Genomic DNA, 27,571 nt, shown 5'->3' with positions numbered 1-27,571 from the left:
TATCAAATTGGAAAACCCCATAATACACAATGGTGAAAGCAAACACATACCGGAGTATTTACTTCTATATATGTAGTTGTACAGATCATTGTGTGAGGTGAGAATGTCCTGCTGCTGCCTACACCCTATCGGTGACGCAACGTAAGCTGCAGCTTTTCTTTATGTATTTGTGCTGTGCATGCACTGTCTGTGTATGTGTGTTCATGTACTGCTCTGCTGTGGCCTATACTTTAGAAGAAATGCATATTCAAGACTATTAGTAAATTATTTTCACTATGCAAAATCCAAAGGTATTTAGCTTTGTCAATGTTTGTGTTTACGCCATGTGGCGATTCGCAGTTTGTGAAGTTTGACCAGGCAAAGACTAGAGTGTCAATGCTAGGGCTATGACTGAGAAGACATGAAGCTGTGGGACTCATGAGATTGCATCAACGGTGCAAGTGTTTGCAGTAGGTCGTGATGACTTTGTGGGTGAAGTGAACTCGGAGACATATTTCAACTAAAGACAATTCAGGAAGATTTCTAACCTCTTGGCACCCTCACCTCCTTTCATTATACAGGTAGGGCCTTGAAGTATGCTCACACGTTACATGTCCACACTGCCTCACTAGTGCCATAGCCCCTTTTGCTCAAGGTAGATTAATGGTTTTCACAGACCCTAACTCACTAACATTTTTCAACAAGTAAACCTGACTTGAATTTCCAGGAATAAGTCACACCAACTAATCCATGAAAGCTTTGTGATCCGGCCTCAAGTATGCTTTGATTTTAATTTACTTTTGGGCAAGGAGTAATAGTGCTGGAGAAGTAACAGTTACTAGCCTGTAACTGTTTTTCCGGCATTGGAATATCCCATGTAGTCAAACGTGGCTCACCCCACTTCCCTATGTTCTATCAAATAACTCCTACTGCATTCTGTATTTAAACATTTTTAGCTTCAGGGATACAAAAAGGCCTCGTTCACATGTTTCCCTAAATAATGTTGGGTTATCAATAAACGTTTTTAATGAGATGTATTAACAAGTTAGCTTGGCTCCTATACCTAACACACAAGGTGATATACAAAATGATGAGTCAATGGAACAAGCCCACTCTGAAAAACTATATTTACACAACAGCAGTGTTTTTATGTTTCCATTTCAAATATCGTAAAACTCACCAATGACCACAATAATCACGAAGAGGAATCCTCCTACACCCACATAAATACCCAAGGTATCTAGGGTAGGCTGTGGACCTAGGTCTTCTATGGCCACATCTAGAAGAATGTTGAAGAAAAAGAAAGATGGTTAGAGTATGGTGTGCACATTGAATGAGGGCTAAAACGACCCTGGGGTGCCCCATTTGCTTCTACTTTCTCTGGCAAGAGTATTTCTAAAATCAGCAGTCTTGCTCTTTCTACTCTCAAGGTTGTTGCACCACATATCACAGAGCTGGCTCCAAATTAATTCACTCACAGTGCGGACTACTGGAACACCACAGCCTCTCTTGTACTCAATGATAACCAACATAAGCGATGGAGAGTTGGCTGAGTGTCATTATTAGACGATCACCAAGTACTCATATCGAGGCTTCAGTGTACTTCTCTATAACAGGGGAAAGCTAGGGTTCAAATGTTCTACTTCTTTCATGTAAATAAGGGTAGATGCCAAGGCCTAGGTATGTGCACTGTGGACTTCGGCGAGAGAGTGGAACATGCTAGAGACGTGCATATGTTCCTGTGCAGAAGCAGGTCTCTTTCTGTGAGAAATAAATTAATTATTAAGAACAAAAAAGACCGCACATGAAATAAAATTAGGTGTAATAACCTGCAATCAATTATCAGAAGAGAGAGCGAAGGTAGGAATATCAAGGATTGTTTTAATTGTAATGGAACAGAAGGAGGAGAGTAATTAACTTGAAAACAAGGATGGAGATATAGATGAAGGAGGAAGTGACTTTCAAATGTAAAGAATGGAAAATGTAGACTGCTTGTGACCGGGTCATTCAAGGCTCACCAACGACATTGAGACTGAATCCAGAACACATTTCTGTGCCTTTCAGATAGCAGAGGTAATTTCCTGAGTCACTCGAAGAAACCTTCTGAAGGACCAAGGTGCCATTGGCATGGACTGCAATTCTTCCATCTTCAGCACTGGGCTGGCCTGGGAGCTCCTGCTCAGTCTCAGAGTTGCTAGCTTTGAATCGCCAGTGTATTTCCCTCCTGTTGTGCTGCAGGCATGTAGGTCGGCGAAGACATGGGAGCTGGACAGGGTTCCCAGAAGCGATGGTCAATGACTTGTTTGTGCCACAGCTGAGAGAATCTAAAGGGAGAGGCAGACACTTTGGAGACCTGAACACTGCACTGTAGACAAGAACAACATCAGAACAGTTGGGCAGTACCATTCACTGCTGCTCAGATGACATGCGCACAGAACACTAACCAGTATTAGTATCCCACATACATCATGGCAACACTTAGCAGCAGAGTTGCTCTGGCATCCAAGAAAGGCATTCCAACAAAGCAATGAAAGAACCTGGCACCTGAATATTTTAAAACTGGGAAAAAACTGCAGACCCTATTGTGTTCATCTGTTGCTGGCAGTCAGGATCCTTTATAGCTGTCCCTTATAATTGTCCCAGGATTCCTAACTTTCTGTTTTTGCCTCAACCATGCAAAACCGTTGAATCTTTAATACAGCACAGCTCTGTCTCTTCTATCAGTTTTCCACGCACTATACCTTCAGTTGTGGATCATTATTTTTTATATTCCAGCTTTGTTTTTACTGGCAAATGAAATGCTCCCCCTGTAGTATTATTATCCATGCTGTTCCCTTGCCTTAGCATGGGATTACAGGGCTGGATCATCTCCTCCTCCTCCAAAAGCTTGTTCCTAAGGAAAGCCCTGGTCAGGCTGATGTAGTTAATTCTTTCTTGTCCTCATATGCTATGTCCAGTGCTTGAAGCGGAAAAACAGAAGTGCAGGCACTCTATGTCAGAGTACCTGCTTGCTTCTGCGAAGTGATGGTACTCCCCAATTAAAATTATTACGTTTATCTCGAGAACTTCGGTACTTCTTAAAAATAAAAACGTGCCGGTACTTAGTACTGGACAGTACCGGCCCATTCAAAGCACTGGATATGTCAGAGTCTATTCTTCCAGTAGTAAGTCCTCAAAGCTCGGTAACTTGAACTAAGTGGATTAGTTTACAAGTGTCAGGTTTATACCCTTTTATGGAGTTGTGGAAAAGACACATTTCTCTAGTCTCCTAGAATCACTTTAGCCTTGTCTTGTTCAGTCTCTGGCAATACCTACGCTTGGGAAGCTGCATCTCCCTTAGAATTACTGTTGAAACTCAAAATGCGTTTTGTGTACTCTCATTGCCTCACGATTTTCAGTTATCTTTGCTCACCGATTGCTTCGTTTCCTGGTAGAGATTAACCAAAGTTTAATTCCTTAGTATCGGCTGAGAAAGTGTGTCATCTCTGCCTATAAGGCAACTGCAAAACACGAGCTGTACACAACTGGGCTCGTTTGTGGTCTGCTTGCACAAGCATGCCGCCTCCATGCAGCCCAGCCAGCCAGCTCAAATACAGCTCTTGTCTTTTAACTTACATGTGTAAGGGTTGGCTTGGCAGCTTGCTTCACTGTCTGGGAGCTCTGTTCTCATCTACAAATGCCTCGGCTCTACTCGCCGCCTCCTACAACTCTCGTTGCATTTCAACACACCCTCAACCTTTGTGATTCCTTCTACCAACGAAATTAAAACATTCCTGATTACTATAAATCTTCCTCATTTCTTTTGAGAACTATAGTGCTTGTATTAATTCAGATCCTTCAGCTTCGGCGCTTATATCATGTAATCGCTATTTAGCTTGTACTCCCACTGTAGCGTTCCCTGACGTACCCATTAAACTTACGAAAAAGACTTTGTGTCCTAAAGCCCAGGATGTTGTCTCTAGGAATATTGACAAGCCCATTCTTCTGTTGTGTAGCACAGTTCTTTGTGTTATTTAATTCCTCATTCTGACAATTGTGGCCGCCACCGTTATTCAAAGCTGCCCTGCTTCTTTCAACAGGCACATGCTTTCTTTAATCAGCCTGGCTTCTGAGCCTAACAAGCCACAACATGCCCTGTAACTCTGCCAATCTGGCACTCATAGCACTGCTTTATTCAATTAAATGCATACAGTATATATATGCCTCCCACTCATACCTGTATTCACGATGAGCTGTACCTCTGTGCAGATCTTTCTGGCAAACGGCCTTGTGGTTAGTAGATCACAGGTATACAGTCCATTGTCACTTTCGCTGACATCCATGATCTGCAGGGTAGCATTGCCATGGCGAGACCAGCCCTCTGACACAGATGTCCTGTTGGTGAACATGCTGTTTTGCTGTTGGTTCGCCGGGGTTTGCATGTCATCATCGTGGACCACATAGTCATTTCCACGTTGTCTTACCTGCCAGACCAACTCATATGAGCTGGATGGTGGGGGTCCCTTCCAGGAGAAGCTACACGGTAGTAGCACTATATCCCCACAGGAGTGCACCATAGTCAGACACTGTCCACTGCAAATAAAATTCCCTGGGAACAAAAAGGGAAGAGTCAGGGCAAGCTAAATGGGCCACACCAAGCTTCAGTTCTCTTTGGCACCACCGTTCTAGCATTACTCCACCAGAGCCACTGTATCCTTCTCTATCTGCAGACAGAAGCTCATTACAAAGGACTGCAATACAGTGTTGTGGGCGGAGGTCTTCCAAAGAGGCCAAATGCAGTGACAGAATGAGAGTAAGAGAAATGAAAAAGGCGAAAGAGAAAAAAAAAAAGGACGAAAGAAAAGGACAAAAAGAACGAATGAAAAGAAAGGATGAATAGAAAGTATAACTGAAGAAAGCCAAGGAGAATTGAAGAAATGAGAATTAAAGAAGGGGAGAGAATTAGAGAAAGGACGAAAAAGAAAGTATTATTAGAAAAAGGCCAATAGAAGGAAAGAAAGGAGAGTTACAGAGACAAATGAAATAAAGAAAGACCAAAAAGAATGTAAGGACTAAAGAACAATTGAAATAAAATGAAAGAGTGAAAAGAAAGAACAAAAGGAGTAAAAGATAGATGAAAGAAAGAAACCAAGGCGAAGTAAAGAAAGGAAGGAAGAAAGAAAGAAAAGAAAGAAAGGTGAATTACTGAAAGAATGGAAATGTAAGGTGAATGAAAGAAAGGACAATTTAATAAAGGGGCATTAAATAAAGGGTGAAAAAAAGAACTAATGAAAACAGACGGTAAAAGAAAGAATGGTGGATTAAAGAAAATAAAAATTAAAGAAAATAGCGAAAAGAAGCAAAGTAGAATGAAGGAAAAGTAAAGAAAGAAAGAATCAAAGAAAAGGATAAAAAGAAATTAAGTAGAAAAAGTAAATAGATTTCACGAAAAGAAAGTAAAGAGAATTACAGAAAAGAAAGAAAGGCAAGCAGAGGAAAAATGGAAAAGGGAACACAACCATGGAAGAAAAAAATTATGAGCGAATGTGACAAGACTGATTCTAAGAGGGTTTGACATAAAAAAATAAACCAATGCCAAGACGAAAAGAAATGAGGACTTACATACAAGAAAGATAAAGAAAGAAAGGAGAAGAAAATAATTAAGAAACCAGTAGATGATAGTACATAAACAGAAAAAAAGAGGGACATTAAATGAAAGAAAAAGCAAAAAGGGGACGATGCAATGAAAAATCGGAAAAAGACTGCTGGGCTAACATTTTTGGCATTTTCGGGGAATTCAGCTCATTGCAGCGATTCTGGCGTAATGTCGTCCTCCTTAGTATATGGTGATGTTTCTAAGCATTGTGACGGTCCTAACTTAAACCCGATCTTAATTTGCATGCTGCTGGAACCCTGGTCATCATGCTGCCATCCTTGTTAAACAGTGGTTTTGGCATAAGCTCAACATCATGTGCATTCTGTCAATAGCCTTACAATTATTGTGGCTACTGCTAAAACAGTAGTGGTGACCCCTGGCATATGGTGCCCAGCATTCCTTGTGATGGGCATGCTGTTACTAGGTGGGCACCCCTGACATTTTGTGATTACTACTAAAACATGATGGGCATAACTGGAGTTCGATTGGGGCACATGGGCATGTGAGGCAGATTATGCCATGTACAGGCAGTGGTATATTAGGGTAATTTGAGGGAATGCTCAAAAAGCCAAATGGGCACAAGATATGCTCTCATGGAGAAGTGTCCGAGGGACAGCTTATCATTGGTCCATGAGTGGCTCTGAAACAGGCTATCTTCAGCTGAACATGGTTATATAACTCTGACACTACAGTGGTTGGCAAAGAGGAAGTGGTGCAAAAGGAAGTTGGATTTGTGGGGAGCGGAGGGGTCATTGGCTAGTGCACAGGATAAACCAGGCCACTCACCCACCACCAATTCTGAACATTTCTGAAACATGGGGATGACTCCACCCATAGAGGAAGATCCCTCTGGAGAAGGATTACTTTCGACTCCACCTGGAGACAGGACTAGGGACTTTTGTTGGCACGGAGGATTGGAACTGCTAGACAAGGGTTATGTGGTTGGACTCCTGTTTGCTTGCTTGCTTGCTTCAGGGTCACAAAAAGTAGGACTCCGAATTTCCAAGGTGGCCCAGCTGACCAGAGGTCTGGTACCTGCAGGAGACTTGACTTGAGAGAGACCTCATGCCTAGAACCTTGCCTTGGGGACCTAAGGGGTGCAGCACTGTCTAAAGGGAGATTTTCCAGCATTCAGAAAGAAGTAGGACTTGCTCATTTTTCCACCTCCTACAGACCAGAGGACAGTGACAAGGTGCTGAAGCTTGCCCAGGATGATCACAGTCTAGGCAAGCAAGAAATGCAGGTTAGTCCCTCTTAGCTATATGCCACCCTGAAAACAGGTTCTACTGGACCTTTAGGTAAACGTATCCAACTTTGTGGAGCACCGCCCAACTACAGCTTCATGCCTTGCCCTGTGGGAGGATCTGATGTAACATGAAAGTGATTAAATCCACAAGTAAAAACTTCGACAAGTACATGGTTGCAAATCTATCAAACAAGCAAAGCACTCTCAGCAGCCATGAAATCCAGCGCTGCCTTACTTTTCTAGAGACTGGCTGCTGCCTGTGCCATAGTTATCAGCAGTTCAGCAGAGACCCTCTCTCAACTGAATTTGGACCTAACCAGAGTTGGTTTAATAAATTGGTAAAGGTAGCACCCTTCGTATTTATTAGCCCCATTTCTGAATAAGACATTAGGCACATTTTTATGGAAAAGGCCTAATGTCTTTTTCAGTAAGGCAACTGGTCTATGGTTGAGTTAAATGTGGGGGGTGGGTATAGTTATGTAAATGGATGGTCTAGGAGAAGATGTTATGATTAGTGCTGAAGTACAGGCTAGTGTTTGGAATGGGGTAATGTTTAAGATTGTGCAGCGAGGTTAAGATTAGATGACGTTTAATGGTTGAATTAGGGCAATGGATGGTGCAACCCAAGAAAAACATATATTTGAAAAAGTAAAGCTGTGGCATCTGTTTTAGGATAAGCTGATAAAACAGCCAGGGATTGATTTAATGCAGCACTATTCCATGCAGGGTAGTCAACATGATGCACTGGATTTACTGTGGGAAACTTCTATTCACACGGTCTGTTTGTGACACATTTAAATGAACTGCATCTGGCATCGTCTACAAACACTCACCCTGGTATGAATTGTTGTGCGTATGCTTTTAACCATATTGTGATATTGATTGGAGAGTGAACATTCAGGCTCTGCTCTCTGTGAAGGGCGAGTGGGATCAGTTACAGTTGCTCTGACTTTCACAAACTAAAGACCTCGGGCAAATGAGTTTTCATATGGATAAGGCCTATGATAGGATCTGCTGGGTGTTTTTCGGGGAAGTTTTGAAGATATTTATTTCAGTTTTTAATTTCTGAGAACGTTGTAAAAGTTACTCACACTCTGCAAAAAACATGCAAAACCTGGCATCTCAGAAGGTTTTTTTTTTAAATAAATAAAGTGTTCAGTATTTTGAGCACAAGTTGTAAGGCAAATCATTAACAAGGCCGTTAAGGGCTTTAGTTTAAGAGTTAAATTGGGTTATACACCGACATGGTCCTGCTATATACATACTTGAGGAAAAAAAATAAGGCAACAGGTTTGTAGACTTTGAGAAGCAGCAGGATACACTTTTACCAAATAAAAAAAAAATACATGTAGGTTGATGTATTAAGTGGAGGGTGAAAAAAATCGGGTACCAACATGTACAACAAACATCAATGTGAGATGTTATAAGAGGCACGTTTCACCTCATTTTAAATACCAAGAAAAAGAAACATTGAGAGCTGGAGCAGCGATACTCTTTTTGAATCAGAAAATTAATTTAACGAAAATCATAACGTTTCCTAGTTTTTTTTCATTTATTTTTCTGCAACTTTTAGCATGATTTGCAGGCCAGTATTAGCAGACGTATATGGATCTTGCAATTTTTTCAAATGAGAGCCCAAGAGCTTAAGCTGGTGAGCTTTGCTAAAATGGAAGTAATATTATAGGTAAATTTAATAAAGCACACACACACACACACACACACTCAATCTTTCACACACAGACACACACGCAGATCCATTAACAACATTCATAACATTCAAACATGCACGCAAACATGAACGCACGCACCAAACATTCATTTTAAAAGTTCACACACACTCACTCTTTCACACACACACGCACATCCATTAACAACACTTATACCATTCAAACATGCACGCACCAAACATTCATTTTATAACATCACACACACACTTACCTTCAGCCTCGAGGTCCCACGAGGGTTGGAACTGCTGCCTTACCTCATTAGCTGACCTAAAAGGCAGCAGTCCCAGCCTCGTCACAGAGTGGGATGGGGTCAGTGAGACTGCTGACCCTACCCCACTCTGTGACGAAGTGTCACTGATTGACACTCACCCTGGACGCTTCAGGGCTTAAACCTAAAGCGCCCAGGGTGAGTCAATGGGTGGCGCTTTCCTCGTCTATCAGGGGAGGGCATTGAGGCACCTTTGCTGAGCCGAGGAGGTCACACCCATAGGAGCTGTGACCTCCTCAGCCCAGCAAAGATCAGATCAGGCAGCCAGGAGTCTGCACAAATCACGCATGTCTCAGTCCTGGCTGTCTGAGCTGAAAATGAAGAGTGTCTGTCAGGCTAGCCTTGTTCAGACACTCTTCATGAGGGGCAAAAGATTGGGGGGGGGGGTGGTGGTGGCCCCTCCGCCCTAAAGGACAGGCCACGCCTGTGAAGCAGACAGTCCCTTGGGACAGTGCTTTTCTACAGCTAGAATGGACAGATCCCAAAAGGCTGAGATAAAATTGGTCATATGAAATGTTAACAAATTATTCCATTGAAAGCAAATAATTTCCCCATGATTGCATGTACACATGGATGTGATATTTATATAGCGCAAACCTAGACAAAAAGCAGCAGAGCACTGGACATCTGTATAATAAGTAAGAGGAGATTGTGCTGGGCTGGAGATGGTTAATGCCATGAAAACTACTGTTCTTTAAAGAAGTGTGTTTTCAACTTGTTCCTAGTTTGGAGCAGCACAGGGGCAGTCCTGATGGATACGGGGATGTTGTTCCAGAAACTGGGTGCACTGACTGAAAAGAACTTTGGTCTTACTTTTCTTCTTTTACATCTAGTCTGCAGTCTGATGGTGTGCTGGATGTGTGTGTGTGCCAAGATAACACCAGAGGCGGCGAGTTTGTCTGCAATGTAATTGGGGTTGCTGGTCATGATGGCTTTGTAAATGATGAAGCTGGTTCAAGATGGTGCAGTTCAACAAGGGTAGCCAATGAAGATCCATCAGGAAGGGGGGGGGGGGGTCTGATCATATTTCTTTAGGTCCTGGATAAAATAGGATGGATGCCCCCATCTGCCATTATCACCACTCAGTGGTTTATTTGTGAATATAAATGTGCTGTTGCCCAAAGCTGTCCTCAAAGTCAAGGCTACAGCATTTACATTTGAGCACAGAATACTGAGGCAGAGTGATCCTAAAGCCATCTCTGGACTCTCTAATGATCTAATCTATTTACAGCCATTCCCTCTCCGTTCAGCTCACTCTTGCAGCTTTCGGCTTTCTCCCTTTGTGACGTTTTTCCATCTTTCTCTGCTCCGTCTTTTCCATATGTGACTTTTGCTTGCAGTAATTGCCCGATGCAGAAAAATAAGAGCCAGCCCTTTGAGATAAGTGCTGGTACCCCTGAGCGGCATCCGCTGGCTCACATTTAACACTGTTGCCACCTAGATGTGAGTGTGAGGGCTTAAACAGCAGTTCTGAAGTCACTTTTTGGAAGAAACAACTTGACTTTCTCTGGAAGAGAGAGATGGTACCAGGCTGTCTTTGTTTTTCTGGCAATGTGTTCCTTGAGAGGGAGGTTGGTGTCCATGGTGAATCTAAGTGGCTTGGAAATTGGTGAAAGTTTGGGTGTGAAGAAGTCAAGGTCCATGCCACTTACCCAGGTTTGTTCTGAATTTTGTTTGCTGTTCTTGACAAATAAGAATTCTGTCTTGGTTGGTTTGAGCTTCAGGTAGGTGGTCTGTGTGATGTGCAAACAGTGTTTGAGGCATTGGGTAGCTGAAGCAGAGAAGACTTTCAAGAAGAGGTGTGCATCATTGACAGATTGGTGAATCTTGATGTGGTAATCTGTGAACAGAGCACCAAGAGGCTCAGTGTATACCTGAAGATGACAGATGACCGTATAGAGCCCTGGGGAACGAAGTAGGTGATGGGGGTCTTTTGTGACCTTTTTGAGCCCATTTGAACAAACCTCTGCTGGATAAAAAGGTTGCTGGAAAACCAGTGAAGGACACTGCCAGTAAATCCCTTTCAAGACTTCAGGGTAGGATGGTTGACTGTGTTGAAGGCAGGTGAGAGGTCCAGCAGTATCAAGAGGCAGGGGTCATTTTCATACGTGGTGAAGAGGGCATCTTTTACAATATGCAAGGTAGAGGTTTCTGTGCTGTAGTGCAATCTGACGCCAGAATGGTAGTTCTGCAGGTGATGGTCAGCATTTTATCCAATGTTATTTTAGTTTTAAAAAAATCTGTACACGTTATGCATTAGGTTTTAAGAGTGGCTTTCAGGTAACTGGTTTATATCTGAAAATAGTAATTCATCAACAGCCCATTTAGAGGAGATGAAATGCATGCTTGATCCAGTTAGGATATTTGTTTAAATATACATAGATGTGAAGGGAGAAATAGGATGACTAAAAAATGATATGGTATCCGTTAACTAAAATTGTTATATATCTTTTACAAGAAGGGTCACTCAAAGCATCTTTATGTTCAACACTAAAACTGACAATATTGACATAAATACAGAGGGGGTGGGAAAACAATTGAGTTATGACTATATTCAAAATGCTCGACAGAAAATCCTGGTTTTGATACATCCAACATCACAAAAAAGTAGTTTGTGTGTGAGGGACTGACGTGGCTACTACAGTAGAAAGGTCATTGTGAGCCCCTTCTTTATGTTGTGCACATTCAGTTGGCGGAAGTGAATAGTATTTTACCTTGAACTACTGAAAAAAGGTCGAACATCAATATCCACAGCATGGTTTCAATGAAAAACTCCACAGCTCCAAATACTCGTCTTCCACCAATAACCAACTCTCCAATTACTTTAGGTTGCAGGAGAAATGTTGTTCTCCAGTTTCCTCAACCCTCCAACTCCTGGACCTTAAACACAGAAGAAATGCATTAATGTCCAAGGTGCACATTTTCCAAACATCACATCTAGACAAGTGACTAGTAAATCACTGCAGGCTCAATCCTTGATGGGTTTGTTGCCTCCAAAGGCAAGAGAAAACTACTAGCCATGAAGCATGACATTGCTCAATTTTTATCCAAAATACCACCCTGCACCTTTCTTTTCATTACCATTTTTCACCATCAACTTAGTAATATTAGAATAGGCACTATTTCTGCAGAGATGCTCCACTACTCACCCAAAGACCACAGAACTGAGATTCTGTAAGGTCTAACAGCACAGCATCTTCTGCAGAAAGAAGAGCAGGGATGGACTCTCTTCCCTCCCCTTTCATTTTTAAACTGCAGATTTCCCTAAACAATGAAGAACTGGGGAAGAATGCAGCTCTGCCCACCTCCTAGTTAGCATAACCATTCTGCTGGCCTCCAGAATAATGCTTCTTGATGTGGCTTCCTGAACGGAACATAACATTCCAGATGCCGTGTCCAGTCCGAGCAAGCTGAATCTGGCAAGAGCCTCTCAATGACGTCTCACTATGCTCTCCTTTGGGCGAATTCTCAACTTTGACAACCACTTTCATTTTACCTCTCTGTGCCACCCTCTTACATTGAACCAGTTGGCTTTCTGGATACACTAGTCAAAGTGGGGCCTCCAGACCAGGAAACGATGCTCCAGGTGGGTCCATCACAACTGGACACAAAACATTAGGGTAAGCTATCTATTACTGTCTCATTATCTGGCCTCTGGAACCGGAAACATGTCACATGTGGTCTCGGAAACTGCACACAACACTGCCCAGAAGGATTGGTTATAGGTCTCCAGATGTGTCCTACAAAACCGAATATTTCAGGTGAGCCCTTGCTAAAGATGTACACAAAATAACACACACTCATGTTTTTGTTGTGGTTTGAAGAGTCTTCTGTTGCACCTTAAAATGTTTCTGGCTTGTCTCACTGACTTTTTCACTTATCATCAAGGCAATTCAAAAATGTCCATTCCAATGGAACCAGATTTTCTGGAGAGCTAAAGCATGACTTTCACCTCTATACACATTCCTCTCATCAAGCATTCAATTCCAGGCAACATTTATATTTCACATGTTTATTACATGAATTGCTTCTGGTGTTGGTTTATCCAGTGAACAGACATAAATTATGATTCTCGTGTCCAAATAGGGCAGAACAGAGGTGATCCCTGGTTTGATCGTAACACAACACTGATGCCTGACCTAGCACCCTCTGAAGTTGAGACATATGCCTTGGCCACAAATCTCTTCAGAGACATAGTCCCATACTTCTCTCAAGGCCACTGTACCCCTGGCCTGCTGTCCAATGACACTTCGGAACATGTTCCAAGCACAGGATTTCCAGCTGCCGATGATGCATGCATTAGGAGGGCCTGTCATTCAACAACCAAGGCTGTCCCCTATGGATGCCCCGCGACTGCCATTTGTCCTACAGCTGATTTCTTCCAGTTCTAGACTTGGGATTGCAGTGCAACCCTGACTTCCAGTAACGAACCACTATATGATATCCTGTACTGCTTTTTGTTCTGCTTCCAAAAATCCCTAATCAATTTGTATTGCTTCGTCTGGGCATCTTAAAGCAGGCTTAGGCTGCTGCAAGGCACAGGGGCAGTTTTACAAAAAAAAAAAAAAAAGAAGGAATTACAAAGAAGTAAAACAAAGAAATGTCGACATAGTTGACTTCTTGTAAATGATTGTAATTTAATTTCTGTAAATTTCTAGGAATAAACAAATACATTTCAAAATGGGGAATCGAGAACTCATTTGTTTCCACCAAATGTTGGGAGGCTTAGACCTTCATGGCAAGAGTCAGGCATGGGGTCAGGCACCATTAGCACATAGGAGCGAGTTGGGCATTAAAGATGAGGACCCACCATTTGTGACGCTATTGCCTCCTTTTGATGTATATACGTCGGTGCAATTAATTAGTAAAACATTGTATCATCTCCTCAGAAGTAACAACCAAGCCTGTAAAACCACAGGCGGCAAAAATTGTGAGGGTCAGTATTTGCTCACCTTCTTTTTGGTGCAAGAGCCTTTTCAGACGCCTTCCTTTGCAGGCTGCTACCTCGTGTGTTCTTCCTGAGCCTCCTCTTGTTCTGTGGAGAAGCCAAATTCGGTCTATTCCCCAATCGATCGACCACTCCCTCCTGGCATGGAATGTTTAAATGTACTCCTAACTGCTTCATGCCAGGCCCCTCATGTGAGGTGCCTGTGCGAGGAACCATACAACTGACCTGCTTGCCAAGGTAAGGGAGGGAAAAGAAAAAAATGCAGTTAAAACATACACCAGATTATAGCCTTTAAAATAAAATGCGAAAACTTAGTTACTACATTTAAGACATTTGCCCCCTTGACCGATTACCATTTAAACTCAGTTCACAATGATCAGCTAGAGAATTGTGCGGCATACTACTGAGCCATACAACTGATGCACTCCTTTCCGGGAATATTTTGCTAGTCTATGGATGTCAAATTGTCCCTAAACATGCATGCAACCCCTAATTATGCCTCATTTTACCAGAGATGTGTTACTGCTCCTCATCATATGTGAGTACATCCCTTGGGAATATCAGTCCACAAAAATAGAAGAGTAAAAAACACTTAAAGTGAAGTATATTTTAATGCCAACATTGCAGCAATGTATAACGTTCATTTTACAGCTAGAAGTAAGCTCTATTTCTATGAATACGTATAGAACATTTTCAGAGTCATAGGACTTGCAATACTATGCACATTGAAAACTCAGCATAATTAGAATATCGATTTCAAGTAGATATGTGGTAAATTTGAAGTGTCTGCACTACAGCATAAATAATTCTGGTAGGCTGTCAGAATTCTCACACTGTATTTGAAATTAAAAATGTATTGCTACACAATGGCCTACATGAAAATAAGAATTTAAAAAAAATGAGAATGAGAATGTCAATACCACTGGATACAACAGGTGTTGTCAGTGCACTGAATAACTTACCGGACCAGTGATGTATGACTAGCACGTGGCTGTGACTGACTCTTGGAGCTATTTGGTGAAGGCATGTGTGACCCCCCCAAGCATGTGTCAGCGAAGACATCAGGTAGCCAGTCGGGCCAATGATATCCAGGATTAGTGACGGAAAGCTGTTAGTGCTTCCACTTTGTTTGGAAGATCTGTTTTCCCCATAATGGCCTGCATACTTGCTAATCAATCGGCAACCGTTGTAACCAGGTTTAGGAGCTGCAGATTCCAAGAGATGGAGGACAAAATATTCACACAAGGGTTGAGAAAACAGAGAATAAGATGGGGGAGAAGCTGGGGGAGCAATCCAATATTTAAAATTTCTTGATGACTAATGTTTTACTGCAGTCTACAGAGACTGCAGTGTTCAGATAGGCTTGGGCTCCGGTTGTCCGTGGGGGTTTCCTTTTTAGGTCTACCTAAAGGGAGCGGTAACAGTATGGAAGCTCTCATGGCATCAGTTTTTTTTTTCTTTTTTTTTTAAAAGCACAATAAGAAGTTCAGAGAACGAGCAGCTTTGTCAGTTCCATTTAGCTTTTGGCTTTCATGTTTTTCCATTGCTTGAATTGACTGTCCACCAAAATCATGAACTTCGGTGTCTTGTTACACTGCCATCTTTGTGTTCTCATTTGGATTTCGCAATGGGGCCACAAGTCCTTTTGTCAAGCTGCAGATGAGATTGCACACGTACCTTGTATCCTAGAGCACATGTGGGTTGTTGGAAGTACTGACGCGAAAACATTTTAATTTCGAGTTCATGGCTTTTTTATTTGGAAAGTGCATGATATTTTGTATCTATTGCTTTTACTTTGCTGTCGTTTTAACCGGATGAATTTACAGCTTTTTCTTCAAAAAGTAAAGACTTGTACGGAAATAGGCTTTCATAAACTGTAATGAAAACACTGACGCTTTTCAAACTTATCTACTGTGCAATATCTTGCCATGCATGTTTTTGAAGTTGACCACTTGCAACCAGGACGCCATATTCGGACTCATTTTTGCACTACTCTTCTTTGGCTGTGCAGTTTACCTCTGCTAGCACAATGTGCTCAGGAGAGGGGAAGTGCTCCCAGCTTCCATACTGTTGTATTCCATGATGTAGCTTCATTGTAGGATTTTCTTCGTAAAGTAGCTGGATGCAACCCCCCCCCCCCCCCCCACCTCCCTGCTTAACCCCCCCCCCCCCCAAATCATTACCAAACACTTTCCCTAGCAACAAACCAAATGTCTTGTTTGCACCACAGAAGGTTTAGATAGTATTTAAAAAGATGAATAAAAACTCTAAAGCATCATTGCAATCCAAAGAGAGAGGTCAGACATCACATTTCGTGGTGTGAAGGTAGTGGGAGAATGCAAGGACTGGGGGTAGTTACCATTTATCTCAGGACAGCAGTACATGTGCTAGAAAGTGGACCCGATGGCGAACCTACTACCATTATCAGCACAAGAGGGTAGACTGTGCTCCTGTCTCACTCTTTGCAGTTCAGGCCATTCTTCCTCGATCTAAAATTCTGCAGACAATCCTTGCTCATAAACTGTGAACATGTGTACTGTCAACTCGCACTCCCTACCTCCCATCACCCCTAAGAGATGATGCTGGATGGTTCTGCTGCAACCCTTATAAGATCAGAGTTCTAACCTCTAGGCTGGCAAGAAAATTGGAAAAAAAAAAAAAAAAAAAAAAAAAAACCTCATTTTTTTGGGAATAGTCGTTCATATAGTTGTGTCTGAAAAACATGTAAAATATGTGTACAGTAAGAAGGTTAACTGTAATGTAAACATCCAAATTATCAATGTGCAGTCTCAATTTCACATTCAGGTTTGAAATACTCCTGCTACAATCAAAAAATATTCTTGATGAAGTGTTGAGCAGTTCCATGTGCGTATATGGCTTTCTTATACCACTACCCTAGCCGAAAGGTAGTAGAACGCTGCACAGGGTCAAAGACAACTAGTGGAAGCAGAGGAAGCTGGGTTGTGGACGGTTAATGCATTGGGAGGTGGTGTTCTTTAAAGAGGTGTCTTCAACTCTCCCCTATACTGAAGCAGCATTGGGGTGGTCCTGGTGGGTACAGAGATGTTGCTCTAGATCCTGGGTACAGAGATGGAAAAGGCTTGCTAGTTGTGTGCCATATGAAGTATCTAAAACAAACATTACAATGAAGAATATCCTGTTGTCTGTCATCTATGTGTAGCAGCAACAAACAAATGTAAGCAAAGATGAAAGAACAATAGTAACTATCAACCAAAGCAGAAACCTGAGAAACTGTGTGGGGCCTGCCATTAAATGCTGAGGTGACATGTGTTGTTCCTTGTTACCAACAACGCGCACTCGCACGTGCAGCTTTATTTTTTACGCAAACCAGGTACTTTGTGTAAAATCAACATTTCCATTGTTTTCTATGGAGTAAGACTCTTATTCTTTTGAAAACTCATATCTTGTCTTGTGTATGTTGGATTTTTGTCGTTTTTGGTCTTTGATTTAGATAAATATTACCTATTTTTCTAAACTGGTTTGGTGTCCATTTTGTAGTGTTTTCACTGTATTACTGTGTGTGTTGGTGCAAATACTTTACACATTGCCTTTGGGATAAGCCTAACTGCTTGTGCCAAGCTACCAAAGGGGTCAGCAGGGGTTATCTAAGTGTGCATCTCCATTGCCCTGATTAGAGTGAGGGTCCCTGCTTGGACAGGGTGCAACCTGAATGCCAACCAGAGACCCCATTTCTAACATTGGTGATCAACGGTGAGGATTGGACTTGTATTTGTGCTAGATATGCAGTAATTAAGTGTACACTACTATTTTCAGTGCAGACATTTACATAACCATATACTACTTGTTTTCGTGTTTTTCCTTTTTCTCTTTTTGGACTTTTTCTGCTTCTATTTTTTCTGGTGATTTTTTTAAACTTTTCTTGGGAACTCCGTTCTTTTTGGAACTTTGCTCTTTCGAGTGAACCTTACCAACATGTCTCAATCTGGGGATGAACCAGCTGTGTCTACAAAGGCTGTTTTTGAGTTGGAGAAACTGGAGGAATACACAGTGGCTCAACTTAAGCAATTCTATAAAGATCTTGCCTGCCCAATCAAGAGCTCCGCCAGGAAGGTGGAGCTGCAAAAGTCATTGAGGGCCTGGGTGACAGCCAAGGAGACTGGGGGACACAGAGGAGGAGGATGAGGGTGATGAGGTGCAGAGTGTTCATATGTGGTAGTGGATGTACCTGTTCTGCCTGGGGGGAGGTTCTCCAGGGCAGGAAGCAGTGTGTCATCCAAGGGACTGACTCTTGAGGAGTTGCAGGACAGACAGACAGAGAGGATGCACCAGTTGCAATTAGAGAAGCTTAAAATGGAGATGGAAGATAGGTGGTTGGCCATATAAGAGAAATAGATGCTCCTGGCTCATGAGCTCAGTTTAAAGGAGCTGGATCAGAGGAGCCAGTCTAGCAGAGATGGTGGCAACAGTACCTCAGTGCAGCTTGAGAAGAGGGTACACATTCCAAAAGACTTAGTAAGGGCTTACAAGAGGGAGGATGACATCTATATGTGGTTTAAGGGGTATGAGTCAGCTCTCCACAAGAACATGGTCCCTGAAGCACGTTGGGGGGGTGGGTCTTTGGAAGCTCTTTAAGGAAGAGGACAGGGACACTCTGACATCCTTAGGGGATCCTCAGGCACTCACCTATTCTATTACGAAGGACGCCTTACTCACAAGATATGGTCTCATCTCTGAACAGTGTAAGGAAAAGTGTAGGTCCTATAAGAAGAAGGATTCCCAAACTTGGTTGAAGTGTGTAGACTCTTTTTGAAGGTCACTGGATGGTTGGGTGAAAAGCAGTAAGGTAACAACTTATGAGGGGCTTTACAACTTAATTGCTTGGGAGCACTTGTACAGTCTTTGTTTTCCAGAACTGCGCCAGCACCTAATAGATGGCAAGCAGTACGCTTGTGCAGGGACCGGACCAGTGGGAAAGCACCAGGGTCCAGAAGAGGTACCTCCAAACTTTCCCTCTTGTCAGCACCTGCTTTGAAAGGGTCGGTGTTGACATTATGGGGCCTCTGGATCCCAAGACCACCATTGAGAAACAGGTTTATCCTGGTCTTAGGGACCATGCCACCAGGTACCCAGAAGCTATACCTCTGAGATCAAGCTCAGCCCCTGTAGTGGGACGGGCACTGATGGGGGTTTATGCCCGCATGGGGTTCCCTAAGAAGGTGGTATCTGATAGGGGTACCAACTCCATATCTACTTCTATGAAGTCTCAGTGGAAGGAGAGTGGGGTGACATACAAGTTCACCACTCCTTACCACCCCCAAGGAAATGGTCTGGTTGAGAGATTCAACCGCACCTTGAAGGGCATGATCATGGGCCTGTCAGAGCCCTTGAGGCGCAAGTGGGACGTCATTTTGCCATGCCTTCTGTTTGCTTACAGGGAGGTGCCTCAAAAGGGACCTGGTTTTAGCCCCTTCGAATTGTTATATGGAAACCCTGTGAGAGGACCTCTGAGTCTGGTTAGGGAAGGCCAGTAAGCCCCCCCAGGATGTATTTAGCTACATGGTGGTTTTTAGGAATGAGACAGCACGCTTCAGGAGCCTTGCTCAGGAGAACCTGGAAGCAATCCAGGAGGACATGAAATGCTGGCATGACCAGAATGCCACTCTGGTTGAATTTCAGCCTGGCTGGAAAGTGTGGGTGATGGCCCCACTGGGGCCTAAGGCTCTCCCGGACAATCGGACTGGGCCTTTTGAGGTGGTGGAGTGCAAGAGTGATGTCACCTACCTGGTGAACTTGCGGAGTCCCAGGAACCCTTTGAGGGTCCTGCATGTGAACCACCTCAAACTCGCTTTGAGAGGTTAGAGTTGAGAATGCTCCTTGCGACAGATGATGGGGTGGAGGAAGAAAGGGAGCCTCTCCCTGACCTCCTGTCTGCTAAGGAAAAAGATGGGTTTGTGGAGCGTGTGAACCTCCCCCCCCTCCCTGAACCCAGAGCAACAGAAGCACTGTCGCCAGGTGTTGGGAGAGTTTGCCTCTTTGTTTTGCTTTATCCCAAGGGTCACTCATTTGCGAACACATGATGTGTACACTAGGGACAGTCCACCTGTAAAACACAAGATTTACAGGATGACTGACAAGGTTAGGGCTAACCAAGGATGAGGTGTCCATGATGTTAGCATTAGAGGTTATTGAGTGTTCGAGCAGCCCTTGGGCCAGCCCTATGGTCTTGGTCACAAAGGCTGCTGCTCCCGATGCCACTCAAGAACTCAGGTTCTGTGTGGATTACCAAGGACTCAATGCAGTCACGAAGACTGACGCACACCCAATCCCCCGAGCTGATGAGCTCGTTGATCGGTTAGGGGCTGCCAAATAGCTCAGCACGTTTGACTGAACATCTGAATATTGGCAGATAGCTCTGACGGATGGGGCCAAGGAGAGGTCTGCATTTTCTACCCCGGATGGGAACTACTAGTTTAGGGTGAAGCCCTTTGGGATGAAAAATGCCCCTGCCACCTTTCAGAAGCTGGTTAACTAGGTTTTGGCTGGCTGGGGGACTTCAGTGCCGCCTACCTGGGTGACATTGCTGTTATCAGTTCCAACTGGGAGGAACACCTGCAGTACCTCTGCAAAGTATTGGAGGCTCTGCAGAAGGCAGGTCTCACTATTAAGGCAAGCAAATGCCAAATAGGGGTCTGTGGTATACTTGGGGCACCAGGTGGGGAGTGGCCAGGTGGCACCCCTACTGCTGAAGATTGACACCATGCTGGCTTGGAGCATCCCAAGACCCAGACTGAGGTGAGAGCCTTTTTAGGTCTCACAGGATGCTATAGGAGGTCTGTCAATGGTTATAGCACTATTGTTAATCCCTTGACTAAGTTAACCTCCGAAAATCAACCCAGAAAGGTGACCTGGACTGAGGCTTGCCAGACAGCTTTTGATGCCCTGAAGAAACCTGTGCTGAAGGCACCTGATTTCTCTAAAAGAATTGTCGTGCAGAGTGATGCTTCAAAGCATGGTGTGGGAGCAGTGTTGTCACAGCTGAATGAAGAGGGCCTAGACCAGCCTGTAGCCTTCTCGCATTTTCTCAAGTTAGCGCTATTAGCGTTCTAAATTCCTATCTGGACTTTTCTTGTCACATACATTAAAAATGAAAAGTAAAACAGTTGACATAAGTGTGCCAATTCAAATCACCATGGCCGCCATGAGCGCGAAGGAGAGACACAAAAAGAAAAAGACGTTTGCTCGCAGTCAAACGTATCAGCAATCATGCAATTATCCATGTAACGGGGCAGATTGCATGGCGTTAACAAAACCGACCAAAGGAGGGACAAATGTAAATCATTTACCAATGATAGCAAATGATTTTTGAAAAGCAGGCCCACAAATGAGTGAAAGTGATGGGTGTGAGGTGGGCGTGGTTACAAACCCACAATACTTACAACAGGTCAAAGCGCTTGTGCGCTCGACCTAAAAATAAATTTAGGAGTTTTTCACTCCCAGGACACGTCAAACTTATAAGCACATGTCCAAATTTTAAAATACAATGCGCCCTACCTCAAGGGCTGTCCTTGGGGGTGACATATGTATTAAAAAGGAAGATTTAGGCTTGGCAGAGAGGTTATTTTTCCACGTCGAACTGGCAGTTTAAAACTGCACATAGGATGCAATGGCAAGCCTGGAACATGTTTGAAAGGGCTACTTAAGTGAGTGACACAATAAGTGCTGCAGGCCCACTGGTAGCATGTATTTTTCAGGTGCTTGGTACATGCAGTACAACTCTACTATGGACTAAATTAAATGTGCCAATTGAGTGTAAGCCAATTTTACCATGATTGGAGGAGAAAGCACAAGCACTTTAGCACTGGTTAATGGTAAAGTGAACAGAGTCCTAAGGCCAACAAAAAAGAATTTCAGCAAACAGGAGGAAAGACGGCAAAAGTTTTAGGAGAAGACCACACTAAAGGCGGGCACATCTAACATCTATCAACGGGCCCGATCTGGGATATGGGGAGATCGTAGAATCTCACACTGTAGATACCCATCAAAGTGTCCAGTTGTGGACCGAGGGAGATATGAGCACCCCGTTCAGATCTCCTAAATGGCCCTAATACAGACTGAAGAAGATCTAAGCACAGTGCTCATGTCTTTTGTACAGTCCAAATAGGGGACAGTCTGTCTGAGCACAGGTTTCGTAAACGTCCCTATCAGAGATTGTAGCAGATAAATGTACCCTGTAAAAGACTATCAAAGGGTCTAATTAATTATTCAGGGAGATCGCAGAACCCTGTACTATAGGAATCCCTCAAAGGGCCGTCTGGTGGACTGAGGGAGAACTGAGCAACCTGTACATGTCTTTTGAGGGAGCATTATTATTAGATAGATAGCGTGAGATTTAAGCTCTCTGGAGAAGTTCCGCCTGTCACTCATTCTTCCACAGTAGAGGTCTTTCCTCTTGGTAATGAAATGGATTCCATGCCTCTAAATTACATCTACGTGGGGGAGCTTGTTTGAGTCAGCAGTCACGAGGAAGCCCAATTACTCACAACACACAAATTACAGGGCCACTGCTGCAATCTGAGAAGAAGAGCAGTGCAGACAAATGATTTCAAGTCTGCCCTGGGATAGCCGTAAATAGGAACATACTTCTCAAGCCTGTTAAAGCTTTCATGACCGGATGAGCTACATAGGGATAATTCAAATAAACATATCCATAAAGTCAACCTCGCGCACAAACCAACAGACATAACACCTAATGCCACGGACCAACAGACATGCAAGTCACAAATCCGCCCAAAAACACAGATAAGCATGCATTACACAGATGACGCGCACCCATATAGCCATATAAAAGACAACACAGAGGCACACACAGACAGATATACCATTACTGACAAATTTACAGACACGCACAGTTACAGGCGACACAAATACAATCTAACAGTGGGATGAGAAACGCTGATAATTTGTGCTAGGAAGAAGCAGGGTTCCTGTCAATCTGTGGTCGAAGTGGGTGGGACCTGATAGGCACACATGCCCATACTTTTCTTATTTAAGTGAAAAGAAAACCGCTCCAGGACAGTTAATTCTGAGGCATGAAATGCTACAGCTGAAGTGTCATTCAGGGAGTCTCTTGAGCTGTGAAACAGAAGGCAGACAGATATTTTATCCATTAACAAGCCTACTTGCCAGGGTGCCTACCTGCCTGAAAGAAATGTAAACGTGCATAAATGGTTAGCCTTCAAACATAACGGGTGCCTGGAAGCCGATATTAGCTTTAATTAATATAATTACTTGAATCTTCCTGATGACACAGATTTACTCTTTTTGAGTGATATTACAAGATGCTTACCAGCTTAGCTGTAAAGCGTGCTTTCAAAGGACAGTTATTAAAAAAAACTGCACTATGTGCAGACTGGGTATTACTGCAATATATATTTTGAAGCAATCTATCTGAAACCTTTTTGTGCATTTGGCAGCAGCCCATTTTATACTCTGTGTAATGCAAGTTTAAAATAATCACCTAAATACTCAGAGCTCTCTTTCACAGGCTGAGACCTTGTAGCACTAAACATACAGAAGTCATTTTTTTCCACTGCATCAACCAGGATTCAATTAAGTGGCTCTCTGGTTGCAGACACAGACCTCTGCAGTGCATTAACTTATAGGGGTTTTATAATGTACAATAGAGCATTTCTCAATGATCAACTTAACTAGCATTTATTTTTCATTCAAGCTGTACCTTATTTTATATGTAGTTACCTGAAGGTGAAAGACTGAAAAACTTTAAAGAATATTAATTTTTAGCCACGCCTCTGATCCCACCACCATGCTCACTTACCCTACCAACTTTGTGCACAGCATCACAGTTCCCATACGTTTTTTTTAATGCACTTCGACCACTGGTTTCAATTTATCTTTAACCCATCTGCGGGAAAAATCACATCCAAGGTTCAGCAAGGAGTGTCTTGTCAAAGCCCACTCAGTCCATGGCCTCTCAATGAAGAATTCCTCTCCAGTGCACTTCGGAAGATTGCAGATTCCTAGCCCGCCTAATCCTTGGGCTCCTTTTTTGGAGCTATGATATGTAATTAACAATGCAGTGCAGTCGGCATGTCAAGTCAATCTCTGATTTTTTTTGCCAGAATCACACATTTGGGGAGGAGGGCACAGAAACACAACCCCGTGGTTGTGTGTAAAAGGCCACTTTATTGGAACAGGTGCACTTACAAATAATTCTCCTCGGCCTTCGCCTTACAAAAATAAAGCCTCACTAGACATCAAGTTCACCTAAGCACCATCCTCCCCCCTCTCCTACCCCCACCTCCCCCCTCCCTGTCAAGTTCTCCTGCCACCCCTTTCGAGTCTTGTGTAGCTACTTCTCTATCCTGGACGTTCGTTGTCATCCTGACCCTGTCAATCTTCCTTCCTGCCCGTCGCGACCTGCTGCTGTACCCCCCCCCCCCCACTATCCCAAATTGCCCATCCAACCTGCCCATCCGCACGTGTTTAGTTGGCTGCAAACTCTAATCACCGCCAACCGCACCTGTTGGTAGCGACGCCACCCCATACAAGAACCCGGAATGCACACCTGCTCCAACCCAGCGCTCCCACTGAAAATTAACCATAACGAAACGAGGAAGCCCTCCAGGAAGATCAGGGGAAAAAGGCAGAAATGCAATGGGGGGGGTAATTTTTGTTCCGCAAAAAAACGGGACCGGCCACAGTGTCACCTTCAACAAAATGGTGGCCAGTCTCAAAATGGAGCCCACTATATATATGCCCCCCACCCACGTAGCCCAAAGAAGCCCAATCTGTAGCCCACGGCGCCCCGGGCTGTACCACCCTCCCCAAAGACCCGGGGGGGGGGGCGGGGAGACCTCATTCTTCGGCTGGTCCCCCCCCGGGACCGCATTGGGGAGGAGGGCACAGAAACACAGCCTGTGGTTGTGTGTAAAAGGCTGCTTTATTGGAACAGGTGCACTTACAAATAATTCTCCTCGGCCTTCGCCTTACAAAACTAAAGCCTCACTAGACATCAAGTTCACCTAAGCCCCATCCAACCCCCTCCCATACCCCCACCTCCCCCCTCCCTGTCAAGTTCTCCTGCCACCCCTCTCGAGTCTTGTGTAGCTACTTCTCAATCCTGGCCGTTCGTTGTCATCCTGACCCTGTCAATCTTCCTTCCTGCCAGTCGCGACCTGCTGCTGTACCCCTCTGCTACTATCCCAAATTGCCCATCCATCCTGCCCATCCGCACGTGTTTAGTTGGCTGCAAACTCTAATCACCGCCACCAGAAAAAGCCACCTAGGCTTTTTCTGCCCCCCCACTGTGCATGGGGTTTGTCAGCACTCAAATACTTATGTCACCCGAAACAACGCCTTCAAGGAGTCCTTCAATTCCAATAAATAAAGTTCCATCCCCACAAATGACAAGTGAACCCCGTCTTCCCTAAAGAACTCTACATCTTCGAAGCGTATATCTCTGTGCTCAAGAAACGAAATGCCCTTATCTATGCAGAAAAGCCGCAGCTCCTTGTTCAGTTTCCTCCTCGCCCTCTCCACTGCCCCTGGTTTCCTCGCCCCCTCCAAAACAGACGCGGAACAAAACCAGTAAACATGATGTGGGAACCGCTCCACTGGGACCTAATAATCAATAAATCCTTCTTTATCGCCTTCAACAAGTCCAACCCTGTCCCCCTGACCATATCGTTCTCCCCAACATGCAAACACAACACATCTGGGCAGGGCCCCCCGTATCCCTTTCAAGCGAGAAAGCAACTCCTCCCAATGCATACCACCCTTACCAAACCACCTAACTTGGTACCGCCGTAAGTCAAAACCCAAATTCTCCCCCAATGCAGTCCGCTGCGCCTGGCAATGAGCCCATTTGACAAAAGAATGACCAACTATCCAAATACAGACGAACTCATCCTCCGGGCCTGCCACCACACCTGCAAAAGAAAAACGGCAATTAGAGCACGCTCACCGCCGCGATTCCCTGCCGCCTGACGTACCTCTTAAAGCAATCAGATCTCCACCGTCCCAGAGACATAAGAGCCTCCCTCGACCAACCCTGCATCCCCACCTCGGTCGCTACCCTGATGCGAAAGGAGTGTGTACCAAAAAGAGATGGGTCCTCGCCCAAAAAAGACAGCCCTTTGCGAAGCACCGCCAAAAGCTGGGCTGCCGTGACCCTACTACCATCCCCATGTTGAAAAACCAACCCGGATCTGGGTTTAGCCTGCTCGCGCCATTGCTGCCCCAATGCCAGTGGGCATATGATAGACACTGGGTACCTCCTCAAAAATACTACTACACCCGCTGCCCTCTGGTCTGTCTTAGACCTGCTAATGTGCACTGCTACACCCTTTGGAGACAGCTGTATGTCCCCCCAGCACAGGCCTGGCTTACGTGAAGACCCCAGCAACTCGGAGACCCGAAATGCCCCGAAAAACATCCAAGACATGAGTGTCCGGAAAAGCAGGGCCTCCCCACTAGAATAGCATATTTCGGTTAATACTTGCACCAATGCCTTCAACAAAGGCAACGACAGGGGGCGCCGTTGGCTAGCCACCGATCCCTTTTCTCGCGCCCAAACTTCCAATATTCGCTGTCCCAGTTCCCCCGCCGTCGGTTGATAACCCCACAAGCACTTACCCATGAACCCCAACGCCGCCAGCTTACCCGCTATAGTAACGCGCGACTGACCTTTTTCAATCAATGTCAGTATGAATTGTACCACATCCTCAACAACATCCTCCATCCTGGACCTCTTGCGTGCCCCCGATTGTCTAAATTCCTCCCATGCTTTCAGATACGCCCGGCGAGTGGAGGGGGCGAGGGACTGTATTACCAGGTGAAGCATCCTCGCGTGCCTATGGTCCAAAGAGATTCTGGCATCACCGTCCTGCACAATGCTGTGCCCGTGACCAACCCATGGAATCTGTCCCACTGTGAACGAGACAAAGCGTCGGCAATGTCATTGTCCACACCTGGTACATGTCGCACCCGACAGGAAATATCATGCTTCAAACATTGCAAAACAAAAACCCGAAGCAAACGAAGAACCTGGGGGTCCCGTGCCGACTGCCTGTTTACCAACTGGACCACTGCCATGTTGTCCATGCGAAACAACACCTTTTTATGCTGCAGAGCGCCTCCCCACAAACACACCCCGTCGACCAGCGGAAAAAGCTCCAAAAAGGCTATGCTCCTCCCTCGCCCTTCCAATGCCACCGGCCACGTCTCCGCGCACCACCGTCCTTGCCAGAAAATTCAAAATCCCGATGCCCCAGCCGCATCCGAAAATATCTGCACGTCCCATTCCCATTCTTGCCATGCCTTCAAAGGGATGCCATTAAAGGCTTCCAGAAACGTCAGCCACATCCGGAGATAACTCCCGAACGCCAACTTTAAGCCGCACATGATGATGTGGCAAATGCGTACCCGAGAGAGCCAGTGCCAAGCGTCGACAGAACGTCCTACCCGCCCGAACCACTCTGCATGCAAAGTTGAGATGCCCCAACAAAACTTGTATCTCTTGCACCGTGACTTTTTCTTTCCCCAACATGTGCCGTCCTGTGCCACATATCAACTTTCTTATCCTGCAGCAGACGAGCCATCCCTGCCACCGTATCCACCTCAATGCCGAGAAAGGACAGCGCCGTACCAGACCCCACTGTCTTTTCGGGGGCCAAGGGCACACCAAGGTCCCCCATGAGTTGCTGAAAGATGGTTAGCACCTCCGCGCACCGTGGAGAATTAGCTTCCGCCGCAAAAAAGAAGTCGT

At 44.5% G+C, this 27,571-nt stretch overlaps 1 protein-coding gene across 4 annotated transcripts in view; it reads right to left on the bottom strand.

The window, feature by feature from the left end:
* The window catches only part of LOC138267355 (CD276 antigen-like), a 103,390-nt gene that overhangs the window by 58,187 nt on the left and 17,632 nt on the right, over positions 1–27,571 (bottom strand). For all 4 annotated transcript variants that reach the window (XM_069216252.1, XM_069216254.1, XM_069216251.1 and 1 more), the window contains exons 2-6: positions 13,808–14,028; positions 11,570–11,735; positions 4,196–4,567; positions 1,998–2,303; positions 1,160–1,258 (exon numbers count right to left, since the gene is read on the bottom strand). In XM_069216252.1, the coding sequence (XP_069072353.1) occupies positions 1,160–1,258; positions 1,998–2,303; positions 4,196–4,567; positions 11,570–11,612 (820 nt within the window). In that variant the 5' untranslated portion in view covers positions 11,613–11,735; positions 13,808–14,028. The remainder of the gene's footprint in view (positions 1–1,159; positions 1,259–1,997; positions 2,304–4,195; positions 4,568–11,569; positions 11,736–13,807; positions 14,029–27,571) is intronic.

The sequence above is a fragment of the Pleurodeles waltl genome, chromosome 12 (genome assembly GCF_031143425.1).
Source record: "Pleurodeles waltl isolate 20211129_DDA chromosome 12, aPleWal1.hap1.20221129, whole genome shotgun sequence".
NCBI lineage: Eukaryota > Metazoa > Chordata > Amphibia > Caudata > Salamandridae > Pleurodeles > Pleurodeles waltl.
Note: the sequence above shows the minus strand (reverse complement) of the source record. Positions and strands in the feature narration are given on the sequence as shown.